Raw genomic sequence first — 22,211 nt, 5'->3', positions numbered from 1 at the left:
CAGCTGGGCGGTACAGTGGATAAAGTACCAGGCCTGTGTAAAAAAATTAATTATTCATAACTATAACTAACCTGGGGAAATTGTATATAATTGGATTTATGAAAAATTATGATTATATGAAAAATTATAAATTTAGAAAAATTATAATTGGGCAGTAAGTCCCTTCGTGGTCGACATTCAAATGTAAAAATATTTTTGGTGACTAGCCTAATTTGGGGGGTTAATCTGACTAGAGGACTAATCTGGGGACTGTTGACTATTTGGCTATCTGACTTCATTAATTTAATGTGGGCTGTTTATAAAGTTCCACACAGGATTAAGAAGCCTCTTAACTAAATAATCCAAGCAGAGTTTATTTATGAGATACTATTTCAAATTAGGAATACAGGGAAATAAAGTACAACCTGACTGCTTTCCTGCGGTCTCTTTCCCACCTGCCACGATTGGAACTTCTTGAATACAATAAGGGCCTTAGCCGCCACCGGCCTCAGGGCACGTTACACTTTCCCTGGTTTGTATTAAGGCCAGTAACCTTGTCAGACCCGTCTCTCCTTTTCCTAACCGAACTCTCCTCCGTCCTTGTCTTCACTCCCCTCTAGTCAGCCCCTCTATCTAGTCCGTCCTCGCTCCTTCCTTAGTCACCCCTCTAGTCTAACTCCCAGGTCTATATATACCTTTTCTTCTCTCCACTCAAATCTCGGGGCTTCCTTCACCCCCACAGACCAAGCTAATCCGCCAGCCAGAGCTGCAGCTGCAGGTGGGGGGTGTGGGGGGCGTTGTGCTCTCGAGCCTCATGCCTCAGCACAGGCTATCCTTCAGATAGCTCCGCTCAGGGAGGGAGCTGGGGGCTTTTTTTTCCCCCAGCTGTCTGACCTGGAGTCTTGTATAGCCCACAGGGCTTTTTCGCTCAGCTGAAGCTGAGGAGGAGGGGGAGAGACCCTGAGGGCCTAAGGCTTTCTAATCTCAGCCTAAAGGTAGGGTCTCCAAATCAAAATAAATTTCCACACCTGGAAGTCAGGAAGATTCATCTTCCTGATTTAAAATCTGGCTTCAGACACCTACTACTACCTGTGTAACTCTGGGCAAGTCCCTTCACCCTGTTTGCCTCAGCTTCTTCATCTATAAAATGAGCTGGAGAAGAAAATGGCAACCCACTCCAGTATCTTTGCCAAGAAAACCCCAAATGGGGTCATGAAGAGTCAGACATAACTGAACAAGAAGACACTAATGGTATGGGGAAAGGGATGGGTCTTCTTTGTATATTTTCAGAGCAGCATTTTTTTTTAAGTGAGGCAATTGGGGTTAAGTGACTTGCTCAGGGTCACACAGCTAGTAAGTGTTAAGTGTCTGAGGCCGGATTTGAACTCGGGTCCTCCTGAATCCAGGGCTGGTGCTTTATCTACTGTGCCACCTAGCAGCATTTTATTCTACTTTTGAGGCAGTGAGAAAGGCTTTAATTGCATGGGATGGTTGTTTTTACTCCCTTCCTATTTGGGCACAAGGAGGAGAGATGGATCTTTAGTGGATCATAGTGGTAACAAGGGTATAGGTTTCTGATTGCCTTAAATGAGCCTGAGATTGTAGGATGGACAAATGAGCTCAGGCCAGAGTAACCAGCTGGGTTCATCTCCAACAGGCCTAAGGAAATGGCTGAAAAGAATATTTCAGAAAACTTGGGTACTATTCTCTCTGGGGCTGGGTAATGACTTTTTTTTTTTTTTGAAAGGAGGGCAAAGGTCCTCTATACCAATTCTGAGGAAGAATTGGAATTTTCTGGAAGCTGACCAAGATTTATAAGGACTTAGGAATAGGAATTGATCAATTTGGGGAGGGGGATAAAAAAAAAATGGAATCTTAGGCTTGGAAATGACTTTATAGAGATTTACTATTCCTTATTAAACAATCAAGGATAACATAATAATGTACTTTTTTGTTATGGTATGGTTTCGATGGCATAGGGAAATCCCAATAAGGAATTTCCATCTACCAAGGCATACTGACTGCTTACCTAGAGCACTGAGAGGGTAAGTGACTTGCCCAGGATCACACAGCCAATAGGTGTCGGTGGCAGACTTGAACCCAGGCATTTTTGTCTCTAAGGCCAGCTTTCTTTCCACTATGCCTTGATGCCCCTTAATGATGATGGTAGGAGATTGCTGCTGATGCTGGTGGTGGTGATGATGGTATGATAATAATAGTGGTGGTGGTGGTGATGTTGATTTATTTCTCTGGGAAGATAAAATTGAGGAGCTCATTTGCAAGCTACCACCTTAGAACTCTAGAGCTAGCTCTGGCAGTTAGGCTGGTTTGTATTATACTCATCCCAGAGAGGTAACTGTTTCCCCATGATACATAGCAGACTAGGCCCAGGTCTACTACAGAATCTCTATCAGGGCTGACTGTGGACACCAGAATGGGAGTGAAAAAGAAAATCTTGAAGTAGGCTCTTCTAGTCTGGTGTGACAGGACCCACAAAACCTTAACTGTTCCTTTATCATATCTTACAAATCTCTTATGCATCTATACACCTTGTCTATTTTGTCCTTATCACTTTGTAAGATAGGTAAGATAGGGAGGGATTAAGATCTTTATTTTATAGATAGCATGGCTTGTTTAAGTTAGCAAATAGCACAGCTGGAATTTGAACCCGAGCATAATAAAAATGGGTCCAACCCTCTTTACAGGGTTGTTGTGAAGAGGAAAACACTAAAAAAAATTATGAAAGCATTTTTAAAATGAGGAAGTGTTATATAGAGGAGTGACATTGGTTAGCAGCAGCCCTCATAGGCTCTTTCACTGCCTTCCTCAAACCTAGGGGCTTCTCAAATTATCCACATGAGACAGTCAACAAGCATTGATTAGGCACCTACTATCTACCAGGCACTGTGCTAAGTGCTGAGGATCTAAAGAAAGGCAAAAGACATCCCTGTTCTCAAGGAGCTCACAGTCTAATACGGGAGACAACATGCAAACATCTACATGCAAACAAACTCCATACAGGATGTTGTTCAGTTGTGAATGATTTTTTGTGGTCCCTTTTTAGCTGTGACTTGAAGGAAACCATGGTAGGCGGCAGAGAGGAGAAGAGAGTTCCAATCACAGGAGGGGAGGAGGGAGGTAGTGAGATAGCAAGTGAAAATGACAGTAAGTCAGAGTCGGGGATGAAAAGTTTAGTGAGAAGAGCAATAAAGTGGTCTCTCTGGGTCATAGAGGATCATTTTGTAGGGAAGCTCATGTGTAAGGAGTAAGAAGACTAGAAAGGCAGGAAGGGGACAGTTTACAGAACGCTTTAAATACCAAACAGGGGCAACTAGGTTCCAAGTGGATAGAGCACCAGCCCTGGAATCAGGAGGACCCGAGTTCAAATCCAGCCTCAGATATTTCCTAGTAGTGTGACCCTGGGCATGTGACTTAATCCCAATTGCCTCCAAAAACAAACAAAAAACAAACATCAAAAAGGATTTTATATTTGGTCTTGGAGGCAATAGGGAGCCACTGGAGTTGACTGAACTGGGGGGAATCTGAGTCAGATCTGAGCTTTATAAAGATCAATTTGATAGCTGAGTGGAGGATTGACTGGAGCGGGGAGAGACTTGTGGCAGGGCAAACAACCAGCAGGGCTATTGCAATAGAACAGGCATGAGGTGAGGAGGGCCTGCACCAAGATGGAGGCAGTGTCAAAAGAGACAGGGGTCATATAGGAGAGGAGTTGTGTGAAGGTTGATTGACCATGGAGGAAATATATTTGATTTGTCCAATAGGTGGTGCTACACACAAGCCACCATTCAAATAGTTTCAGATTCTAGGGCACATTTACAATCTTCCTACTATCAGTTTTAGATGGCTTGGTCAGTGACAAATCCATGCTGGCCAGGTTCTGGATTTTGGCCTAAGGGTTGATATAAAATATTGTTCGCAATTACAAATTGCAAATAGGAAAAATTTATGGCTCCAGCTCCCATGCTGCATTTTTGTTTTGTTTTGGTTTTGGTGAGGCACTTGGGGTTAAGTGACTTGCCCAGGGTCACACAGCTAGTAAGTGTTAAGTGTCTAAGGTCGGATTTGAACTAAGGTCCTCCTGAATCCAGGGCCGGTGCTCTACACTGTGCCACCTAGCTGCCCCATCCCATGCTGCATTTATAGAATTTCCCCTTCTCAATCAGCAACCCTTTATATAAAGGTTCTCAATCTTTTTCCTATTGTGGACCCCTTTGGCAGTCTGGTGAAGCCTATGGACCCCTTCTCAGAATCATGCTTTTAAAAGTATAAAATGAAATGAATAGAATTACCAAGGAAACAAATTATATTGAAATATAGTTATGAAAATGTTAAAAACAAACCAAAACAACCCCAGGTCCAGACCACCTGCACCATATTTATATCAAACAGCCAATCAATTTTCTGGAGCCATGTAGTTCATTTAACAGTGAAGATTCAAGAGGAAAAAAGTTTAATGATCCTATAATCAGTTAAATCAACGAGCATTTATTGTTGTTCAGTTGTTTTCAGTCATGGCCAACTCTTTGTGACCCCCATTTAGTGTTTTCTTGGTGAAGATACTGAAAAAAAAAAAAGCGAAGATACTGAAGTGGTTTGTCATTTACTTCTCCAGCTCATTTGACAGATGAGGAAACTAAGGCAAACAGGGTTATATGACTTGCCCAAGTTCACACAGCTAGTAAGTATCTGAGGCAGGATTTGAACTCAGAAAGATGAGTCTTCCTGACTCCAGGTCCAGCACTCTATCTACTTTGACACCTGGCTGCCCTAAGCATTTATTAAGTACCTACTATGTTTTGTTTTGTTTTTTGTTGTTTGGGTTTTTGAGGTTTTTTGCAGGGCAATGAGGGTTAAGTGACTTGTCCAGGGTCACACAGCTAGTAAGTGCCAAGTGTCTGAGGCCCCATTAAGCACCTACTATGTTCCAGGCACCCTGCTAAACTCTGGATATACAAAGAAAGGCAAAAGACAATTTCTGTTCTCAAGGAGTTCACAGTCTAATGGAAGAGACAACAGGCAAACAGCTATGTACGAACAAGACCTATAGAGGACAAATTGGAAATCATCTCAGAGGGAAGGCATTAAAGGAAAGGGGAACGGCTTTTTGTAGAAGGCAGGATTTTTTTTTTTTTGGTGAGGCAATTGGGGTTAAGTGACTTGCCCAGGGTCACACAGATAGTAAGTGTTAAGTATCTGAGGCTGGATTTGAACTCAGGTACTCCTGACTCCAGGACCAGTGCTCTATCCACTGTGACACCTAGCTGCCCCTGAAGGCAAGATTTTTAGCTGAGACTTGAAAGAAGCCAGGAGATGGAGATAAGGAGGGAAAGACTTCCAGGAATGGGGGACAGAAAATGGAAATCCCTGGAACTGGGAGGAGTGTCTTGGGGGAGGAACAATAAAGAGGCCAGTGACATCAGGCCCACTGTAGGTGAGGGGAGTAAGGTAGAAGAAGACTGGAAAGGCTGAAGGGGGCCAGGATTATGGATTTGCTCCTGAAGATGAAAGGGAGTCACTGGAGTTTATGGATTGGTCAGAGGATCCCAGAACCTTCTTCCAAGCATGAAAGTTATGGAAAGGAGATCATCGGTGTTCAGGGTTGTCACTGGTGAAAGAGCTGGTGGTCCTTAGGTACTCCTCAATTCACATTCCCACTCACAATCCAAATAGAATTAAAGTGGTCTTTTATTTGGTGCTAGGGAAAATGACTGAGTGGGAAGTCAAAGACTTTACCCATGGGAAGGAGGGCTTTGAAACACTCTCCTTCTTGAACAAAGGGAAGGAAAAAGCTTTTATAGAGAACAGATGGGGTGTCCACTTGAAAACTGGAAAGTACCCTTTAGGGATAGGGTGGGGAAAGCTTGAATGCTTGTCATATTTCTGAGAGTGGAAGAGGATTTTTTGGAAATGATGGTCTTGACCTTTGGGGTTACCTCTGTCTCCTAGCTCTGGTCAGGTAGTAGTCATACCTAATTGATTTTCCTGCTGTAGGATTTTATATCCCCTTACTTCTTAGGTATGTCTGTCCTGATATCTAGTTGGTCAATGTAAACTTTAATAGTCCCTTGATTCCTCAATATGTCTGTCCTGTTATCTGGTCATCTTTGGTTTTGCTTCTCACAGGGGCAACTTCTGATTTATCCTAAGCCCCATGTCAAGGGTCTAGCTCCAAGTCCCAGACTAGTTAACTAGAAGCCCAGGAGAAACCCAAGGAAGTCCTAAGAGGTGGATGGGGCTCCCAGCCTGATCATATGAAGAGAGTTTGGGAAACTGGTGCCCAGTGCACTACACTCCTCTCCTCAGAAACCTTATTCAGGCTGCTCCTATTCCTGGTCTGGAGTCAGTTTTTCCTCCATTCATCCCAATTCAAACTGTTATGATCACTGCCTGGCAACCTCTCCGTCTTAAAGGCAAAAAACAAGATAAAAGGGACCAAGGCAGACCTGCATGCGCCTCAGGGCAGATAATTTGAGAAACACAGAATGAGCCGAAGTTACAGATGTTAAGGATTATTGTTATGTCCCAAGGGCTTTACAGGGTCACACAGGCCTTAATGTCTGTGCTAATAAAACAGGAATAGGGATGGGGGAGCAGAAAAAGAGGGATGCAGAAGAAATGCTGCGGGTAGGTTAACAGCAGGTGTCAGACAGAGGGCAAAAGGGCTTGGTATTGATTTAATTCTGTTTAATTCAAGATTGGTTAAGCATCTGCTATGTGCAAGGTTCTGTACTAAAGGCCAAAGATACAAATAAGACAGTCCCTGCCCACAAGGAGGTTACAATTTAAGGGGGTGGGAAGTTGAGATTAAGAGGATAATTTTATACAAATAAGCAGGACCCAAGATAGACTATGATGAGGAGCAATTCATAGTAATAGAGAGAGAGGGGGGGAGAGGGGGGGGAGGGAGGGAGGGAGGGAGGGAGTCAGTCAGTTTCATTTGGGAGAGGTCAGCGGTGGGAGGTGGGGGGTGAGTATTAGGGTGGGGATCAGAAAAGTTAGATCCAAACCAAGAAGAATTTATTGCCTACTATGTGCAATGCAGTGTGCTAGGTGGATAGGTGCTAGGGGGACGTACTATTGGATATGTTCCTGCTCTCTGGGAGCTTACAATTTTCATGGGGATAAGTTGTAGGCACTAATAACCACACCAAATAATACACAGTAAGTGAATGAAAGGTGCAAAGTGGAATTCGATCTGGGTAAGCGTCAGGTAAAACATCGGAATTTGAGGCTGGAGAAAAGATTGGCATAAAGAAAAGGCGCCCCTCGCCCTTTCCATTATATGGAGGGGAAAACCAAGATGGAGGAGTGGGGGAGTGGTCAGGCAAAGTTGCTGGAGGGAGTGGTGGCTCTGGCTATCAGGGCACCTGCAAGAATGGGAACAGGGGAGCTGGGGACAGCCTGGGAACCGGTCCGCTAACCAGTTTAACCAGGGACTAGTTTCGACTTTGTGAGTTCAAAGGCAGCAGGAGTACACCACATGCAAAGGGAGCAACAAACTTAACCCCTTCACAGCCTTACTCCGACCAGGGCTTGGGTGGTCTGAGCTGGGGTGGGTGGAGAGTTGGGTTAAGCCAACTTTGTCCAGCCCTCTTTGTGTGTGTCGGGGTGTAAGGGGGGAGGTATAGGAGAGAGGTAATGGTAGGTCTTGTGGGGAATGAAGTTAGGCTATGGTGAAGCCAGGCACACCAAGGGTGGGGTGGAGGGCGGGGTTGGGACCTTTCTCCTGTTACAAGGATCCCCCTTTGGGATCCCTTTCTCCCCACTGTGGATCACCACCTCATCCCCGTTTGCCCCTGGTTCCAGTGGGTGCAGGTAGCACCGGGATTGGATTTCCTGTGTGATGAATATTCAGTGGTTTGCACCCAACCTCGACTCCTGTTTACTTAGCCGGGAGGAGCTGGGTTTCAGTTCCCCTTGGCTTGGAAGAAGCAGCCGGAGCAGGTACCTGGCTCTCGCACCTGTTTCTCCTACACCTGACATGCAGTTGCTGCCCCTGTGGTCGCTCCTGCTCCAGCCCACCTCTTCATTCATCTCTCCTGCGTTCTGGGCTCCAAGCCTTGCCTGACAGCCTCAGAGCCACTCCTGCTTCTCCCATTCTCACTTTCCTGCCCTCATCCCCTCCCTGGGAAAGGTCTCCACCAGAAAAGTCTGGATTAACAGGTACAGGCAGAAGACAGGTTGGTGGGCGGATCAGGGGAAACCAGGGACGGAACCATCTTCCACCCCAAAGTGCCCAGTTTAGTTCCAATGGGTAGAAAGGAGACTCGGGCATCTCAGTTCTCTTTGGGCCAGTGAGCAGACACAGGGCTCAGTCTACTGGGTTCTTGGAGTGGTTCCAGGTCTCTGGACTGTTTTTTTCCCCCGGGAGTTTCACTAGGAAGTGTTTCTCTTTTAACTCTTACTGTGCTTGGGTATCTCAGACATGAGTGGATGAGATCACCATTCTCCTCTGTAGGACATATCTGTTCATATAGCCCATGGCAGGGAAATGCGGTTGGGCTGTTGCAGATTGGTGGTGGAAGAAGAATGCATGGTGCCCTTCAAACCCTGAAAAGTTATACACCCTGTCCCCAGCCCCACCCCCCACCCTAACTCTGAGGGCCCATTTTTAGTCAATGGTTAACTTATTGCTTATGGCCAGCAATATGTAAGAAGAGCTAGTGTCTAGGTTTAAGGGTGGGTGGATGGTATAAAGATCGAGCAACTCAACTGGGTAGGACAGAGCCTGGGCTGATTCTGCTGGAGCATCTTGGTGGGCTGGCCTTTCCTGAAGTGCTTTCTTCCATGAAGGCCTATTTGGGTATGTGTTTTGTGTGGTGTCCTTGGCATGCTGTGGGAAGTGCTACCAGGAGAGGTTGTCGAGGACCCCTGAGGGTCCTGCTTCCCCTGGCTCTTTATTTCTGGGTGGGTTCCCTTGTAGGTTATATTCTCCAGTAGGCTGTCAGAGTCCCTGGGGCTTTGCAAACAGTTGCTTTTGTGGGGATAATTTTTATCTCTGAGGTGGATTCCAGGGCCCTAGGGCAGGGGCTAAGTCTTTTCAAGCACATTTCAGGAAGGGTCCCTTAATATTGCATAATATCTTAGACCCACAGACTTGGGGCACTTCCCTGTGTTGTGCAGGTGTGTTGGATATGAGCATAACGAAGGTGCAGTCTATCACACTTATTAGATTTTTGTAAACAGAATCTCAATCGAACTGTCCTTATGCAGCTCATTACAACGCTGGAAGGAAAGATGCTTTTGTCATTGAGTACTCCCTTCATGAAAAACAGATGGCAAACCCCTTCTGCTTTAACAGAAGATTTTATTGAGTTTCCGTGGTCAAAAAGTTGATCACCCTAGTCTTGGCTTCACATGGGCTTAGCTGGACCGCGCCTTCGATGATAGCCATACAGTTTGCCAGAGCCTATGAATTTGGCAGAGCCTTCAAGAACCCAGGGGTGACCTTCAAGGCAGAATGAGGCATCAGAAGACATTGGTGGAATCCCATTTACCCCACTAAAGTCTACTATTTAAAGGAATCTTGTGAATAGCTCTTGCACAGGGTCACCCCCTAAATTTATCCATTTTGTAAATGTAAATTTTCTCACTTCAGCCTTGTTAAAGCGAAATTCACTTGTATTGTGGCACTCAGATGTCATTTCCAAGACAGATGGGGCAGGGCATAAGGGGGCATCTCCAGGAGGCATGCCAAGTGATACCATAGGATATGGGCATTTAAACTGAGGTGGCATATTGGTGAATCCCAGGGAAGTATCTGAAATGATTCTGCTTCCTTCCTGTGGACTTCTATAGTTCTCTTCCTTGAATCCTTTCTTGCCAGGGATAAGACCACATGAATATGACCTAAGCACTGATCACAAAGTACCAACCAAGTGGTTATGTTTTCCCAGCAGCAGGAAAATGCTGCTCCCTCTGAGAGGAATGGGTGGGGGGAGGTGTTGTTTAGTGGAACAGGTCAACACAGTGAGATAGATCCTTCATCTCTAGTGTGGGTTCTGTTTGACAACACTGGGAGACTAGAATTTGTCCCTGGGCCCACAATGGCTGGGGAAGAAAAGGTGTACAGTACATTGCCCACCTCTCCCAGTTGCTTTGTCCTTCCTGCCTTTCAGGCTCCTTCTAGGACTTGTTTTGTAACACCTAGTCTTGTACAAGGCTGTACTATGCCCAGATTTGGGAGTAGTTTGCCAAAGTAAACCTCTCAGACTGTCCTTCCTAGGTGGGCACTTATCACGGAAAGCATTCATTTGGCCACTCCCGAGGACAGGCCTCCTTTATTTCCTTCTCTTCCCCTTCCTCTCCCAAGCCATTTGAGACCTCCTCAAATTACCCCCTGGTACCTGAGGTTGGCTACAGTCAACAGGAGAGAGGAGGCAGAATGTATAACACCCACCCTAGACAAACAGGCAGAAGGGAACCTATAGGATCTGTGGTGTGGGGAAGAGGGTGGGCATCATGGCTGGCTGGAGAGTTTCAGCATTGGCAGGCAGACGGGGGTCAGCTGATTCCCTAGCCCACACTTGGGTCTCCTGGGCTTAAGGAGAGAAGACCCATTAGCTTTCTTCAGTCTGGCGTAAGCCTTTCTGGTCTAATCATACGGCTTTCTTCCTTCCTGGGCTTTTCCTTGGTGTTTTCTATATCAGACTCCCAATTTTTCCCTTTGGATCTTTGGGTTTCATGCTGTGCTGTATCTCTTGCCTCTTTACCTGTTCCCAGCTTGGTTGTTTCTCAATTTATTTTGGCTCCTTTTTCCTTTTCCCATCTCACCTTTCTCTGCTCCTTACCCTGCCTCCTCCTCATCTTCTCTGTCCAGGATAACCTTATCCCAGCCAATCTATCCTTTAAAACCACAAATTTTCTAATCCTCTTCAAAGCCCTTTTGGAAAACCTAATAGTCATCATTAACCATATTTAATTTTCATAGAACTTTTTTTTTTTTTGGTGGGGCAATGAGGGTTAAGTGACTTGCCCAGGGTCACACAGCTACTAAGTGTCAAGTGTCTGAGGTCACATTTGAACTCAGGTCCTCTTGAATCCAGGGACAGTGCTTTATCAACTGTGTCACATAGCTGCCCCAGCACTTTCAAATATAACCCATTTCTAGGGTACTTTGGCTCAGAGAGGTTAACACAAGGTCACAGAAATAGAACCCAGGTCTCTCCTGACCACAAGCCTAGCACTCTCTCCATTATATTCCCTTGCTTTATTTAATTGTATTTTGTGAAAAAGACTGCTTAGGTAGACTTAAAAAATCAAACAAGACCCTCTTTTACTATGTTTAACACCTTCCCCTTCCTCCCTTGTCCACAACCACATATCTAATGCTTTATTAAAATTAAACTGAGGGTGGGGCAGCTAGGTGGCGCAGTGGATAGAGCACCGGCTCTGGAGTCAGGAGTACTTGAGTTCAAATCCAGCCTCAGACACTTGACACTTACTAGCTGTGTGACCCTGGGCAAGTCACTTAACCCCAATTGCCTCACTAAAAAAAAAAAAAAAATTAAACTGAGGGGCAGCTAGGTGGATCAAGTGGATAAAGCACTGGCCCTGGATTCAGGAGGACCTGAGTTCAAATCCAATCTCAGACACTTGACACTTACTAGCTGTGTGACCCTGGGCAAGTCACATAACCCTCATTGCCCTGCAAAAAAAAATTTTTTTAAATTTATATTAAAAAAATTAAATTGAAAACTCTGCTCTTAACGCTGAACATTTCTACAATAGGATTTGATTGCATTATAGTAGTCAATTCAAACCCTCAAATGACTCTCCTTCATTCAGCCTTTCATTGAGCACTGACACTGCAATGTACTGGGGGAGATTTGAGAGTTAAAGGTCTTTATATCTTTCCCCAGTATGGGCCATGCCACATTTCAAGGAAAGAGAGAGAAGGCACTTAAGAAATGTCTACTGAAGGACTTAAGAGAGTGATTCAGTCCTAGCTGGATTGGGCAACAGGGTTCATTCAGTTCAAGGTCCTTATTTGACAGAGGAAGAAGCTGAGGCACAATGATGGGACATGCTTTGCCCAAGATCACACAGTCAGTTGTAGAGTGGGGCTAAAGCCAGGGGTCAGGGGTCAGAAATCCGGGCTATGGGAGCCATCATTGGGACCAGATGCTGCCTCCGTGGTCATTGCCAAAAGACCTAAAGCTTATAAGAGGAAGGAAAAAGGGGAGAGAGACGAGAGAAAGAGGTGTCTGTAGCGGGCAGGGAGTTCCAAGCCTCTTGGAAGCCGCTTAACAGACACTTGTGCAGAAGCCTTCTTGCCTCTTTATTCGTCCATGTGTCTGGCTTGCATAGCAGCAGAAGAGCTGTGCCCCTTATCCAGGATTTAAAAGTAAAACAAATTTATATAAAAAAACAAGTTGTGATAACAAGCTGTAGCATCTGTCCCTCTGGTGTCAGACTCTCTGACCCCTGCCGGTACTGAGTCCGAGCCACCATGTGACTATCTCCAGCAGTTCATGGTATTAGATTATGTGCTGGAAAGAGCCTTGGAGACTCACCCTCTAGACCCAACCCTGCCATTGACTACCTGCATGATGTCAGACTAGCTCAGAGTTGGACTCCATCAGCTCTTTTTGTGTGTGTGTGTGTGTGTGTGTGAGGCAATTGGGGTTAAGTGACTTGCCCAGGGTCACACAGCTGGTGTCAAGTGCCTGAGGCTGGATTTGAACTCAGGTCCTCCTGAATCCAGGGCCAGTGCTCTATCCACTGCGCCACCTAGCTGCCCCCTTAACTGATTCTTTTTTGTTTTTGTTTTTTTTTGTGGGGGTTTTTGCAGGGCAATTGGGGTTAAGTGACTTGCCCAGGGTCACACAGCTAGTAAGTGTCAAGTGTCTGAGGCCAGATTTGAACTCAGGTGCTCCTGAATCCAGGGTCAGTGCTTTATCTACTGTGCCACCTAGCCGCCCCCCCCCCCCCCCGCCCCTTAACTGATTCTTAACCTGGGGATCATGAACTTGTTTTTTAAAATACTGGTATTTCAATGTTATTGGTTTCCTTTGTAATCCTATGTATTTTGTTTTGTGCATTTAAAAACAGTATCCTGAAAAGGAGTCCATAGGCTTCACCAGACTGTGTCCAAGGAATCAATGTTACAAAAAGGGGTACAATGGGGCACCTAGGTGGCACAGTGGATAAAGCACCGGCCCTGGATTCAGGAGGACCTGAGTTTAAATCCGGCCTCAGACACTTGACACTTACTAGCTGTGTGACCCTGGGCAAGTCACTTAACCTCCATTGTCCCACAAAAAAAAAAAAGGGGGTGCAGGCCCCAAGCCTAGATGATTGTGATTTCCTTTCCAACATTGATATGAATTGATTCTCTTTGTATTTCTTACCTCCCACTACTTTTCTACTTGTTTCCCTGTCTATATCTTCCTGTTTGCTTAGGCTAGTTCTTTCAGCTGGCCAACATGTCATGGGTCAAAGTATTCTCCTCTCCAAAATCACCATGGCAATGGCATTGTGAGAGTTTGAAAGACAGTCAAACATTCTGGAAATGTTTAGCATTGTCACTCGAATGCTTATTTCTCTGTATCCCCACTACACTCAGGCTGGCACATTTTTTAGGCCTGTGCTAAAAAAGACTGAGATTCTGCAAACAGAGAGTTAGGCAAGGGGGGAGAGGGAGGAAACTTGGATTCTGCCGATCAATCTTGTCTCTTGACTGATGTCCGCGTCTTTCTCTTACACTGCCTCCAGGAGGTCTCCTCTGAACGTTCTGCAGCAGGGAATCATGACAGATGTTGGCTGGTGGAAGCTGACCTTTTTGCGCAAAAAAAAGTCAACTCCCAAGGTGCTGTATGAGATCCCAGACACCTATGCCCACCTAGATGGAGGTACTGAGCCTGCAAGGCCTGAAGGAGGGAGTCCCAACAGCAACTTTAATGCTCGGCTAGAGAAAATTGTGGACAAGAACACCAAGGGCAAACATGTCAAGGTCTCCAATTCTGGTCGATTTAAGGAGAAGAAAAAGGTCCGAGCTAGTCTGGCAGAAAATCCCAACCTCTTCAATGATGGAGATGGGAAAGGACAGTGAAAATGAAGATGGGAAAGGACAGTGAAGGGTGAGAAGGGAGATGCTAAGGACCTCCTTCTTTCCTACCATCAGCTGGATTCTGAAAAGGAAAACTGACACTCCAGCCTCTGTGCCTACAGCCCAAGCTTTGCAGTGTCCTCTGCTGGCCTCCACACCTGAGGCCGAGGAAGTATCTCTATTATTTATAGATGCATCACTTTCTACCAGGCAAAGGCTGGCCCTGGAAGTCTGGGCTTGTCCTGAACCCCATGTTGTAGGGTCCTCCTCAGTTCAAGGATTGTATCTCTGGAAATAGGGAGAATAACGACTCAAGGAGGGTCAATCCTCATTACAGTTCTACGCAGCACCTACTGGGAGGGAGGGTTGGGTGAAGGTGGAGTGCCACTCCTATTCCCTAGGAACAAGGATCAGGGTCAAGTTTGAATTGCTGCTCTCTCCTCCACTTTCACCCATAGCCTTTTTCCTATGAGAACTTTTTCTAGAAGCTACATGGACCGAGGATGGTGTAGTCTCTTTTCCAAGAGTCAGGGGAGTAGGGAGATTCCTGGATCTTTGCCTAAAAAAATGGCCAGAGGAGGATCCCTCAGACTTCATGTAAGACTCCAAAGGGGTAGATTGGTAAATATCAGTTTCCGCTAGGGACATGCCCTTCTAGGTGTGTCAAGATAGACAGTGACAATGGGGGAGATGTGTGGCTCTAAGGATTCCTGCTTGGGAACCCAGATGGCCCACCTAATCTACTCTCCCTGCCAGAATATGTAGAAAAGACGAATGCCCCGGATGACATCCTAGGCCTTGAATTTTTTTTTTTTAAAGTTTGGTCATAAATTTCTTTTTGGTAATAAACATGACTTGAAAATAGAGGCTCCTCATGATGGCCATCACTGGTGTCCCTGGAGCTAGGACAAAGGTTGGGCAGAGGTCTGGTCTCTTCCATGTGCTTGGCCCTAGGATTTGGGGCATTATCAGCCTTGGATGAAAGGGAGGGTGAAAGCTGGTGTGGAAGAACACAGAAAGCTGCCACCATCTGTGGCACACTTTATCTCGAGAGTGGCAGTGGCCTCAGAAGTAGATTATCTGCTAGTCTGGCATGTCTCACTTACCCTTCGTGGTTGGTTATGGGCCTTTCACTAACCCATTTTTTTTTTTTTTTTTAGTGAGGCAATTGGGGGTTAAATGACTTGCCCAGGGTCACACAGCTAGTAAGCGTTAAGTGTCTGAGGCTGGATTTGAACTCAGGTACTCCTGACTCCAGGGTCGGTACTCTATCCACTGCAACATCTAGCTACCCCCACCCATTTTTTTTAAAGCCCCATGAACCATGGCCTAGGTTGGCTGTGTGTTTGTGTTATGTGTATAGGGTTGTTGGTTTTCTCTGTGCTTCGTAAAGCGGTAGCTCCTCTTCTTTGCTCTAAAGCTGCCTCCTAGCTATATAGCATTGGGCTGCCAGGGGCCTAGTTCTAGAATCTTCCAGTTTGGCAACCAAGTCCCCCATCCACATCTCATGGGGGCACAGGAGATGAGCTACTGTAATGGAGGCTAAAGTGACTAAGATCATCCCCACCACAAATCTGGAGGTATACTTGGTCTAGAAAAGGAAGGCTAGGGCAGTTTGGTGGTGTAGTGGATAGAGCACTAGCCCTGGAGTCAGGAGGACCTGAGTTCAAATCCAGCCTCAGACACTTGACACTTACTAGCTGTGTGACCCTGGGTACCCTGCAAAAAAAGAAAGTAAGAGAGAAAGAAAGAAAGAAAGAGCAAGCCATATCCCTGGGGGTTGGAGAGAGGGAACAGCAGGGAGGATGCTACTCTTCAGCTCCCACACTCAAACCTCACTGCCCACAAGGCCACTCTACCCTGGGGAATAGCTGCTCAGAAGCTGTTTCCCAGGGAATTTCTTATCAAAATAAACTGGGACCTTTGGTACAAGGAGACCTTTGTCATGGTGCCTCACCCTGGCCGGTGGGGAACTTGGGGGTGATGGAGGTAGGGGAAAGGGCTTTAACATCCACTTTCTCCCCTGATGACTTCAGACCTGAAACCATTCATCCCATTCCCTTTACTCTAAGAGGGGAACCCCCCCCCATTTTTCCAGGGGGTAAATTTAAGAGAGAAAACCCCCACACATTTACATAATTACAATAAGGGGTCAGTGTTTGTGGCTTTTTTTGGAAGGGGGGGCCCAGAGAAAAGTGGAATTCTTGCCTTGAGTCATCTTCTCCTGACTGAATGGGTCCTGTATGGGAACAGGTGACAGAAGCTTTGTTTCCCCGGGTGTTGGGGAAAAGCCAGGTTAGAAAGCAGAGATGACTCCAGAGAAGAGAAACCAGACCTACCCTTTACTAGCCCCCAACCTGGGGCCCATTTCACTGAGGGTGCCAGGCAAGGTAGGGATCCTGCGGTTATCCCAGCCCCACCACGAGCCTGAGACCCTACTGACATCACTTTACCAGTCCTGTCCTTCCTTTTCCTCTAGAGTCCTGGGTCCCCAGAAGGAAAGGCCCCATCTCTGAAGGCAGGTAACAGATCCTGTTGCTGTTGGGGACAAGGTGACCGTCTGCAGGGCCAATCAGAGGCACAAGGTTGGGAAGGAGGAGGAACTGAGAGTGCAAATATGTGCTGGAGCTGGGAGAGGCCAGGGGTTATCTGGCCAGCAGTTTCACTGGGACAGGACCCAACACTACTGGAGGGGGACCAGCAAGAACTGGAATCCACCTGATATAGACCAATCCTGGGCAGTTGGCTCCCCCTGCTGGACAGGGAGGGAGATTCCCTTAGCCTCGACTCTCCTCAACTTCACCAGGAAGGAGAAAAAAGATGGGAGGACAATGACTCACTGTCTCCCCACCCAGTACCACAGGGGCAGAGAGCAGGCCAGCCAGAACAAAGTGAACACCACACAACATAGCAGATTTTATTACAGAACTGGTACAAGAGGATGTAAGTAGAGTACAAAGTGGCACCCAGGGACTAGGCTTGGGGGGGAGAAGGGATCAAACAGGTCCTGAAAACCAGACCATATTGCACATCTGGATACCCCCCCTCCCCACAAACACACCCACCCACACCCATAGCTCTGCCTACAATCTAATCAACATGGCACAGCAAGGGCACCAAAAGGAAGAGCAAGGTGACAGGGAGATTAGGTTCTGCAGTCAGCCACACCCATGAACTCAGAGCCCCTGCCCCTAAGCTGTGCAAAGCCGGATAGGAAGATGGAAACTAAGGGCTCTTGAGCAGGGGAGGGGCAAACTAGGGCCTGAAGATGCAATCTGACCCCAAGGTCCCAGGAGCTAAGGATGTTTTTGACATTTAAAAATACAATCAAACTTTATTCTTAGCTCCTGGGGCTCTTATCAAAACAGGCTGAAGGGAGTGTGGGCTGAAGTTTGCTGACCCTAGGTCTAGACCTTATAATCAAGGTGGGGAGACAGACCCAAGGCAGGCTCAGCTCTCCAGGACCCCAAATACACGTTCTTAAAGCAGACAGGGCAACAACAACAACAGTTCAAGTAGCAATCAACTTTCTCTCACACATGGCTGAGTCACAGTGAATGTTTAACCCCAAACTGGATTCCTCCCAGCCCATTAGACCCACTCCCACCAGGATCTGGCTGGAGAACACAAACTGATTTCATCCTTGTGCAACTCTGTAATCACGATTGGTTCAAGTCAATCTTAATGGGAAAAAACAGGTCTCTATAGAGCTCATCCAGTCTGCCTGTTTGCCTCATTTTGGAATTCACACTAGAAGATTCTTATAGAAGATCACTATCTTCCCTGTGACCTCTATCCACAGGCTCTAGGTGTCTTTTAGGGATACATCAAGTAAATAGAACTTCTCTTTAGTGTGAATGACAATCATTCACATATTTAAAGTCAGTTTTTGGGAAGGCAACTTTGTTGCCAAAAAAATATGCCTGTGTCTTCATTTTGTAGTTCTGAAAAGACTCAAACCCAAATAGAAAATGATTTTTTGGGTTATCCAATTTTGCATTTTGGGATGCTCTTCATTACCTATTCACAAAAACCAGGGATAAAAGAGGGTTGACTTAGTACAAAGTGCTTACGTGACAGAGTTGACAAGGCCCTGGATGGAGGGTTAAGGGGCCTAGACTTAGAGCCTGATGGGAACTTGCATGCATTTCTCACCACTCTGTTCCAGGATCCAGCTGAGAGGGTCCAACCCCAGGGTCAGTCAGTCATGGTGAGAGTCTCTCATATAGCCAGTCATTTGCCCCTGGGTGGGTCATGGGTCCTGCGGCCGGCTCTCCAGGCTGCAGCCTCCGGAAGACAATCCGGTCATGCAGACGGTTGGTTTGACCCTGCCAGAACTCTATCACTTCTGGGTACAGGACATAGCCACCCCTAAAAGGAGAGGGGGAGGTGTCATAGTTGTGGGGCTTATTTCTACAGACTTGTTTCAAAGCCACTGTGAGAAGCGGTAGGGTCGAGGTGGGCTTCATCTGAGGCCAAGACAATGGCTGCTGCTGGTTCCTGAGGCACTGAAAGAGGGATGGGTACTGCCATCTTGCAGGCCAGAATCAAAGGGTCGATAACTTGCCATTTTCATAGCAACATGATACACAGCAGGCCAGATTTGTTGTCAGAAGGCCAGGTTTATATGCTAGCTTTGCAACTTAACTGTGTGGCTTTGGGCAAATCCCCTCATCTCTCTGGGGTTTAAACTAGAAGGTCTCTGAGGTCCTTTCCATCTAGGACCCAATGAAAGTTGTGTCACTCACCAATATTTAGGCTTGGGCACTTCCTGCTCCTGGTACAGCCCTTGTAACTCCTCATTCTTCTTCCTCAGGTACTGCTCAAGAGGAGGGGAAATGTATTGACCACCAGGACCCCTGGGGAAAATCCCAGCCCAGGTAGCTAAGAGTAACTCAGGAAGGAGAACAATCACAGAGAACAGGGGCCCCCCATCTCTCTACCTCTTCTTTTCCCACATCACTCACCTCTCGGTCTGGGATAACAGAGCTCTGGCGACTGACGACCGCACCGATTTGGCTGCTTTTAGGGCGGGAGTGGAAATATACCTCAGCCTCCTCCTCTGGCAGTCTCCGTACCTGCCCTTCCACACGCACCTGCTCAAACAGCCACAGGTGGAAGGGGATAGAGCCTTTCAGTCGTCTTCATTTTCCCCATCCATCTCCGAAAGACAATCTAGTCTGACCCAGGAGCTGGGCTCCTCTGTCTTTCTATACTGGAGGACAAACACTAAAGACAAGAGGAGGTTTCTTGGGAAACTATCCAATATGCCCACATTTTTTACCATCTTTGCTCACTAACTCCCCAAGTCCACCTCCGATCCTGTCCCAGACACTGCTCACCTGTCTATTGAGGGGCGCCCAGTAGAAGACAAGAGAAGCAAAAGGATTAGAATCCTGGGGATAAGAAAACAGAAAAAGGTATCAGGACAAGGTGGAAAATAGTCTCCTCCCAATGGGAGGGAATCCAAGATAGCTTCATGGGGCAGGTAGGGAGAAGAGAGATGAGAATGACACTTTCTGGGAAGAGCAGCTAGCCAGGATTTCTCTCACATTTATCATTTGCTGACCACAAAGGCTCAGCAGAGTAGCCTCTGTTTGTTTTGGTCTGGGAATTCAGACTTCTGTGTCTGATGTATGGAGAAGCTAATTGAGGGACTGTAAGGGGGTAAATGGGGAGGAAGAAAGCACCAGAGTTTCAAATTGGGTCTCCTTTTCTTATTTTTATGGAAGGGCACAAGAAGGGATATGTGAAATGCCTGTCATGTTGTCACGGAGAGAAGATCTTTTGTTTTTTTTTCTTTATAAGAGACCCTCACCAGCTCTTTTCCTTTTCGGCTTTCAAAGTTAGTGAAGAAACGGAAGCCATCCTGGCCAAAGCCCTTTAGCAGCAAAATTCGAGCAGAAGGCTTTCCATCCCTGGGGGACACAGGAACAGGAACAGTGATCAGTACCCAATCCCTATGCCCTTAATTCCCTCCTGTAAAGGAAATCAAAGAAGAAAACGGGCTTGATTAACTTTAGGGGGCACTGAGTGTACTGTAACCCTTAGATATGTGGCCTGAAATACAATCTAATCATTGGCTAATTCTGCTCTTGTGTGTCCTGACTGTCGAATCAAACTACAAACTCTCCAAGGGCAAAGACCAGGGACCAAAATCTGTTAATTATTTACTGAGCACCATACTGTTTGCAAGGTGCTGTGATAGGAAAGTATGTGCCCTCAAGGAGTTTATATAATCTATTAGGGGGACATATAAAAATATGAAAAGTTAAGCAACAAATGTGACCAATGAAAAGAGTAAAAATAACAAGAGGTAATAATAGCAACTGACGGTCTTAAGGTTTGTAAAATGCTTAAGGTACATTATCTCCTTTAATCCCCACAACAGCCCAGTGAAGGAGGTGTTTTTATCACCATTTTATCGAAGAGAAACATAAGGCTGAGAGGCTTAAGTGACTTGCCCAGGCTTACAAAGCTAAGTATCTGTTTGGGGCAACATTAATTCAAGTCTTCCTTACTCCAACTTCAGTGATCTAATCACTATGTCAAGTAAATAAGCCAAATAGAACAATACACTCACTGTAGGGGGAATAGACCAAAGGCAGGAAGCCATGTACTCAGGTCTTGGTTTCCCCATCCATAAAAAGTGGGTTCGAGAGTGAATATAAGTAGCAACTCTTATTGTGGTGACAAAGAACTAGAAATTGTGAGGATGCCAATCAATTGGGGAATGGCTGAACAAGTCATGGTATGATTGTGATGGAATACTATGATTGTGCTATAAATGATGAACTTGATGATCTTAGAAAAAACATACTTGCCTGAAATAGTGAAGAGTGAAATGAGCAGAGTCAAGAGAACGTTGTCTACAGTAACAACAATAGTGTTTTGTCTTTTTTTTTTCCCCAAGGGGCAATGAGGGTTAAGTGACTTGCCCAGGATCACACAGCTAGTAACTGTCAAGTGTCTGAGGCTGAATTTGAACTCAGGTCCTCCTGAATCCAGGGCCAGTGCTTTATCCACTGTGCCACCTAGCTGCCCCCACAACAATAGTGTTTTTAAAACAATTTTGAGCAACTAAGTCATTTTGACTAGTATAAATACCCAATTAACTACAAAGGACATAGGAAGGTGCTATCTGCATCCTGAGAAAGGACTGATAAGTATATGTATAGAATTATTTTACACATATATATACATACACACATATATTTATGTGTGTGTATGTGTGTGTATATATATATATACACACACACACACACACACACATACATACATACATATTTGTATAGCCATCTCTAGTGGAGGGAAGAAGGGAAAAAAAAGAAATTCACACAACAACTTTATTATATATATATTTTTTGCAGGGCAATGGGGGTTAAGTGACTTGAGGCCAGATCTGAACTCAGGTACTCCTGAATCCAGGGTCGGTGCCTTATCCACTTCGCCACCTAGCTGCCCCACTTTATTATATTTTTAAAAGGCATACCATGTTGTACATAATGGATTCGCAGTTTCATGTGCAATCATAGTTTTAAAAATTATACTAAAAAATACAACATTAAAGAAGTGAGTGTAAGGGTGAAGGGGCAGTGCCAACCTGGTGCCGGTAGCCAGGCCCTCAGTTTCCCCAAGTGTAAAAAGCAGGGGTAAGGGGCAATGCTAACCTGGTGCAGGTGGCCAGGCACATGGCATTGGCTTCGTACACCTCCGGGCACCGGGCAGCTTCTTCGAACCAGCTAGAGAACTGCTGGATGGGGTCCAGCGACGTCAAGTGCGCCTCCTCAAAGGCCTGGGCGAAGGTGAAGGGCAGAGTCGGGGTCTATCTCCGCGCGCCCGGTCACCCCGGCCGCCCCTTCTCTCCTTCCCTCCGGTTCCCCCTCTACCCGCGCAGGAATCCCAGACATCCCTTCCCCCACGACTCCTCTGAGCCGGCACCTCTTGGTCCTTCAGGTAACTCTTCCTCATGTGTCCCAGGTCCATGACGGCTCAGATCATTCGCAGGCAGCACAGGGAATCCGACTTCACAGCCAGCTGCCGGCTTCACCACGTCACTACGCCCAGCAGCACGCTTCCCGCCCCCCTGTCGGGTCGTCCGGACGACCGCGAGGCCACGTGATTTTCCTCTTCGCACGCTAGCGAAGAGTGGCCCATCGCA

General features: G+C 46.3%; 2 protein-coding genes across 3 annotated transcripts; one reads left to right on the top strand and one right to left on the bottom strand.

Annotated features, from left to right (window-relative positions):
• Positions 1-7,936: 7,936 nt before the first annotated feature.
• PRR15L (proline rich 15 like) lies at positions 7,937-16,558 on the top strand. 2 transcript variants are annotated; one of them, XR_006352735.1, is made up of 3 exons: positions 7,937-8,163; positions 13,717-14,647; positions 16,530-16,558. XR_006352735.1 is itself a non-coding variant. In XM_043962552.1 (2 exons), the coding sequence occupies exon 2, from the start codon at positions 13,751-13,753 to the stop codon at positions 14,051-14,053; it is 303 nt and encodes a 100-aa protein (XP_043818487.1). In that variant the 5' UTR covers positions 8,691-8,803; positions 13,717-13,750; the 3' UTR covers positions 14,054-15,930. The 2 variants fall into 2 exon arrangements, 1 of the variants encoding a protein (XP_043818487.1); XM_043962552.1 differs by lacking the exons at positions 7,937-8,163; positions 16,530-16,558 and adding an exon at positions 8,691-8,803 and having other exon boundaries at positions 13,717-15,930.
• A 384-nt stretch (positions 16,559-16,942) lies between these two features.
• PNPO (pyridoxamine 5'-phosphate oxidase) lies at positions 16,943-22,207 on the bottom strand. The gene is made up of 7 exons (XM_044000179.1): positions 21,992-22,207; positions 21,721-21,845; positions 19,869-19,968; positions 19,393-19,446; positions 19,018-19,146; positions 18,799-18,869; positions 16,943-18,421 (listed from the first exon to the last, which is right to left on the bottom strand). The coding sequence occupies exons 1-7, from the start codon at positions 22,034-22,036 to the stop codon at positions 18,256-18,258; spliced, it is 690 nt and encodes a 229-aa protein (XP_043856114.1). The 5' UTR covers positions 22,037-22,207; the 3' UTR covers positions 16,943-18,255.
• Positions 22,208-22,211: the final 4 nt, after the last annotated feature.

The sequence above is a fragment of the Dromiciops gliroides genome, chromosome 4 (genome assembly GCF_019393635.1).
Source record: "Dromiciops gliroides isolate mDroGli1 chromosome 4, mDroGli1.pri, whole genome shotgun sequence".
Lineage (NCBI taxonomy): Eukaryota > Metazoa > Chordata > Mammalia > Microbiotheria > Microbiotheriidae > Dromiciops > Dromiciops gliroides.
The sequence above is the reverse complement of the archived record's forward strand: the minus strand, read 5'-3'. Positions and strand labels throughout refer to the sequence as shown.

What these genes read in the sequence shown, in the direction of transcription:
- PRR15L (XM_043962552.1), top strand. Translation starts at nt 13,751, where the DNA reads ATGACAGATGTTGGCTGGTGGAAGCTGACCTTTTTGCGCAAAAAAAAG.
- PNPO (XM_044000179.1), bottom strand. Translation starts at nt 22,036, where the DNA reads ATGGACCTGGGACACATGAGGAAGAGTTACCTGAAGGACCAAGAG. An exon ending in GCCGAAAAGGAAAAGAGCTG is followed by an intron (nt 19,447 to 19,868) that starts GTGAGGGTCTCT and finishes TCTTATCCCCAG; the next exon opens with GATTCTAATCCTTTTGCTTC. An exon ending in CTGTTATCCCAGACCGAGAG is followed by an intron (nt 18,870 to 19,017) that starts GTGAGTGATGTG and finishes CCTCTTGAGCAG; the next exon opens with TACCTGAGGAAGAAGAATGA.